Source organism: Nicrophorus vespilloides, unplaced genomic scaffold (assembly GCF_001412225.1).
Source record: "Nicrophorus vespilloides isolate i.1.1-1 unplaced genomic scaffold, Nicve_v1.0, whole genome shotgun sequence".
In the NCBI taxonomy this organism is placed as follows: Eukaryota; Metazoa; Arthropoda; class Insecta; order Coleoptera; family Silphidae; genus Nicrophorus; species Nicrophorus vespilloides.
Genome location: NW_017096168.1, coordinates 33,675 through 38,966, shown reverse-complemented (window position 1 = coordinate 38,966; position 5,292 = coordinate 33,675). Strand labels below are relative to the sequence as shown.

General features: G+C 28.4%; 1 protein-coding gene across 1 annotated transcript in view; it reads right to left on the bottom strand.

Annotated features, from left to right (window-relative positions):
- Positions 1-5: 5 nt before the first annotated feature.
- The window catches only part of LOC108569891 (putative methyltransferase NSUN7), an 8,241-nt gene continuing 2,954 nt past the window's right edge, over positions 6-5,292 (bottom strand). Inside the window, exons 2-4 of the mRNA XM_017931643.1 lie at positions 4,101-4,369; positions 1,030-1,088; positions 6-370 (exon numbers count right to left, since the gene is read on the bottom strand). Of these exons, the coding sequence (XP_017787132.1) occupies positions 62-370; positions 1,030-1,088; positions 4,101-4,369 (637 nt within the window). The 3' untranslated portion in view covers positions 6-61. The remainder of the gene's footprint in view (positions 371-1,029; positions 1,089-4,100; positions 4,370-5,292) is intronic.

Sequence of the window (5,292 nt, the reverse complement as noted above, 5' to 3'; positions counted from 1 at the left end):
AAAACATATATCGTTCATATTGATATACGAAGAGCGCAAAGAATGTATTGATTTGGCGGACTCACTTAACTTTCTTGATATTGACCCAACATGTGACGGGAGCATGCTTTGCATGGGTAGAAACCTTCTCGTCCCTCAGATGGTAGGGCAGCAGCTGGCTGAGGCGAAGGGCGCTGTGCTTGATCCGAAGACGCGCCACGGACGCAGCCAGCTTCACCCTATCCGACCAAACCGCCTCCTCCACTTCCTGCAGCCCGGATTCCGCGAATAACGCTTGAGCCACGGACGCATTCCTCACTGTACGCTTTTTGAAGCTGCGATGGTAAAGGTCATACAGAAGCAACCAAACTCGTGACATGCTTTTCTTCATCTAAACATAAAAAAAATCAATATCATTGATATACCTTAACTGAAAGCGACACAAACACAATCAATTATTTACATGCAAATAATAAACCAATGTACAATAATTACAATTAGATTAATTGATTTTACATAAAATTAAATGTACATTAAACAAAAACCACAGATAGTGCGGCTTCCATTAGTATAGTCCCGTTTGAAAATATCAAAAAAACCTAAAATATAATTCACAAAATATAATTATAGTTACTCGATTAGTACGGGTTCATACAGGATATTGGTGAAACCGCACTATTCAGTTATTAGCAAAAAACAGAAATTCAGTGATCAGCTTGAATAGAATTATAATTACATTGTTTTACATTACATAAAGATATTATTTAATTATCAACGACAAATAAATTCTATAAGTTTTGAAGTAATTTTTGCCACAGGAATTCAACTAATTATAATTACTTAACTTAGTCGATATAACTTCCACAAAAGCTTCATTGTACATTTATTTATTATTAATTAACAGTTAATATTAAAATTTTGGATTTGTAATATAATTAGAATGTAAAGAATTGTATAATGTTTACGTGAAAGCATAAAATTACGTAATTATCAAAATATTAACCCATAAATTATTATCACTATATTTGTAAATTTATAACAAAAACTCACCTTAGGGTGTTCATAGAAAAATGCAACGTCCTCCAAAGCTTTGCTCAATATGCTTTTATCTTAAAAAATAATTACAATTAATTATGTTATTTAATATTCTTATATAAATCATTGTCTATTTTAATTAATAACAGATATTTATAGCGAAAGGTTTGAAGTATCAAATATATATAATTTAATTATAGTTTAACTTTGATTCCCGAGTTTATTACCTATTAAATATGAAATAAGTAGGCTAATAAATATTGCACTAAAATAATATCTATAACAAATCGTAATTAAATATTAATAATAAAATTATATTATATAAGCAATAAAATGCGACATTATTTATAAAATGTACTTTGTATTCGTTCTGCGACAACAGTTTCGCATGATTCTAAATGCAAGAATGCGAAATACGTATTCCAACGTATTTGGTTTGGTTTGGTCCTTTATATCTTTGCGCCCTTCAGGTTCTACACCTAAAATACACCTGTCCATGCAATTTTTGTTGCATAATCATCGGTAAGCAGCATTTCAAGAATTTTTACAAGAACAACAAATACTTTTTTGTTCTTTTCTCAATGAAAATGTAAATTAATAAATAATATAAAGTAAATTAATACTTTTTAAATAGTAAAAAAATAGAAAACAATTAAACTAATGAAAAATAGAAATATTATAAATTATTACTTATATATGCTTAAGATATTTAAGGATAAAGGTAAATAAGTAATACCTTGCATAGTGTGGCTTCGATCATTGTGGATTCACTATAGTACGATTTAAAAATTTCAAAACTTAATTTTGACAAAACAATTAAAAATAAATTCTCAAAAATTTTGCGTATGTATTTAGTACCTCGATTAGTCCGGTTTTAAACAGATTACACACTATGCGAGATATTTAGTATAGAGTTAACAATTAGATAAAAGAAACCCAAATATCTAAAGCTGGGAATTGATTCAGTGAAGAAATATTACAATTAAAAATAAATAGGTTTTAATTAAAGTAAACTGCAGTTACAAGAATATATTATAGAAATAAATAGTAACAAACACGACATTATATATAAAGAAATCAGTTTCTAATCTTGATTACCAAAAAATATTACACCCATTCTACATTTTTAGATGACAGATGAATTTAAGTAAGGAAGATATTTGAGAAAACTCTACAGGATTATTTCTACTTAAACAAACAAATGTTTATTGTTATCAAAAAAAGTATTGAAATAGTATTGAAAGGCATTTGTTTTATCTTCTAAATAACAGCTTAACAACCAAATGTTTGAAACATATCAACATACTCGATTTATCTAAAAGATATGCTAATGAAACAACTATTAGACATTCTTGTATACTATAAATGACAATTAGACAAGTTATAATAAATAATAATTTATTGTTGCTTTCATGTGTTATTAACATAATTTGAGGATAAATATTTTACATTTCTAAAGGCAAAGCTTCCAAGAAGAAAACTGAAGAATACAGCAATAGAAATTTGTTTAGTATCGATTTCCATGCTTTTGTCATTAATTATAAATAGTTTCATTTATAAATAGAACTCTCATAAATTCGAATTAAAATGAATCTTTTATTAAGCATATTAATTATCGATTATGGTGAAAAAAAGTGAATTTGAAAATAATAACTGACATAAAACTATTGATTAAATTAAATTAAATTTCTAAAAGTGAACATTTATTCATTTCATGTTATCCAATATGTTTTTAACTAATTATGAGTGATATATTCTACTAAATTGGAATATTAATTCCAATTATAACACTTTCTTTATTTATAACTGATAAGTTATATGAGAATAAATGTGATAATTTAACTAGTAGATCTTAATGTGGTCTATTTTAGATTCTTTTAGATATATTATGTACTGAAACAATGATAGTTCTGGGAAATAAGTCACTAAGAAATATCAGATAAATTCTAGTACATCCGATAGAAAATTGACATCAAAATTATCCAGATAGTTCAAAAAATAGGTTAAATTTATTGAATGTAGAAGATTGTAGTTTTTTAGTAGAAGATTTAGATCTTTTAGAAATGAAGATAAACAAAATTAGACTTTTTTTTGTTCAACAAATAGCATTTCTTTATGAAGGAACGCATTCTGGCCATAGTATTGTATACCGAAAGCAATGATAGTTCTTGGAAATAAGTAACTAAAAAATGTCAGATAGATTCTAGTACATTCGGTAGATAATGTTCATCAAACTTATCCAGATAGTTCAAAAACTAGGTTAAATTTATTGAATGTAGAAGATTATGATTTTTTTAATATAAGATTTAGATTTTTTTTAGCAACGAACACAAAGAAAATGATATTTTTTTTGTTCGAAAATAGTTTTTCATTTTCTTTACGAAGGAACGTATAGCCATTCTGGCCATAGTATTTTGTACCTCTGAAAATGAAGTTTTATTTAAAGCAGACATTTCGTTAATCAAGGTATGCCTGTATTGTTAATCTACATACACTATTAAGTTTTTTTTTTTATCAAAAAATAATTAAAGAATTATCTGTAATATTTTTCAAAAAATATCAAAATTACTCATTCGTCGATCTATTCAATGATTATGAATTGAATAACTTTGGAATTAATTTACAAAATAAAGAACATTATGACAATTTGAGAATAAAAAACTAATGGTGTTTTGTCACCATATTTTATATATCTATAAGTCAATTTGTGTATCTGTAACTTAATATTTTTCATGTTTAAGCTAGCATATTTAAGAAAAATGTAGTTCACAAACTACTGAGTACATTTTTTCATTAAATTTAAAATTACATTTCTACTCATATGTAATGTAAAAATTTAAGAAAGCGTGACTTTCTGGACAATTCGAGTGCGCCCAAGCGACGAAAAGTCATTTCATTATATTCGCATTACCATTGAAATAACGTATGCAAAATGTGTTTCGTGCACCGTTTTCGCAAACGAAACAAATTGCATTTAGATTAGTTTCACCTGACCTTTGTTTCCTTCACGTGCGACTTGAATTGTTTTTATCAAGTTAACAGCAAACACGAATGCTCTCAATAAGGTGTGTGTGTGTAAAACTTACATCTGTAGACGTCATAGATGAGGGTGTAAACTCTTCGCATCTCTTGTTCATCGGAGAAGCTCGTGGGTATGGGCGGTGTGGTCAGAAGACATCCTGCTTTGGAAATATCGCTGACGGTCCATGTGATCGGTCCAGGACCGATCAGGAACTCCTTCTTCGCTAATCTGGCAGCATCTGGGGCGCAGAATGGTACCTTCTTGCTCTTCGAAGGGATTATATTCCAATCGTGCAAAACCTTGCTACTCTCTTGCAACGTGTCATCTTCCATCCTTCAAAATAAAAAAAAAATACACAAAACCATAAGTATTAGACATAGCCTTAATGATGACTAGGTATTAAGAATAAAAAAAAATATACACAAATTTCTTGCAACGTGTCATCTTCCATCATACACAACCAACAAGAAACGTTCACTAAAACATAAATACTAGATATAGCTTTAACACAACACTTTACGAAGATGATGATTAGGTATTAAGAATTAAAATAATGTACAGAAGTTTTAGTTGATTATCCTAATCTACATCGAAATTTTATTGTCTGAGACAAATATTAGTGTAAATACAATGGAAAATACGTACCCAAAAAAAATTTACAATGTGAATGAACTGACAAAATAATTTGACACGAATGATTGAATCACGATTAATTACATATCTTAGCAACTCATACAATTATTATATAAACAATATTGAAATAATGAAACACTATAGGTGAAATGTATTGTAGCATTATTTATTTACGACTATTTCCAAGAAATTATAGCAAATTTTGCACACATTATCTACGCAAGGCACCTCTAAATCAATTCCTTTGAATGGATAGCAGCCTCCTTATCTTATATTCCAATATAAATTCCTTTCACCCTAAATCCCACCTTATTAAATCCTATATAATTAAAAATAACATTTCCTGTTTCCTGTTTGTCGAAACCATTGTTAACTTCCGTCTTCTCTCCTTCATTTTCCAAAATCCGGATCCTTCACCAGAAATCATCTCCGAATTCGATTCACTTATGTCCTCCACGGTTATTCAGAACTCCCCCAAAATCAAAATAACACCTTACAACTACTCCCTTCCACCCTTCATCATTTGATTATTAAAAATGAAACTACAACTCTATATATATATTTTTTCCTTATTCTTCTGTTGTTCATTGTATATTATTATAATACTGATATTATTTCATAAT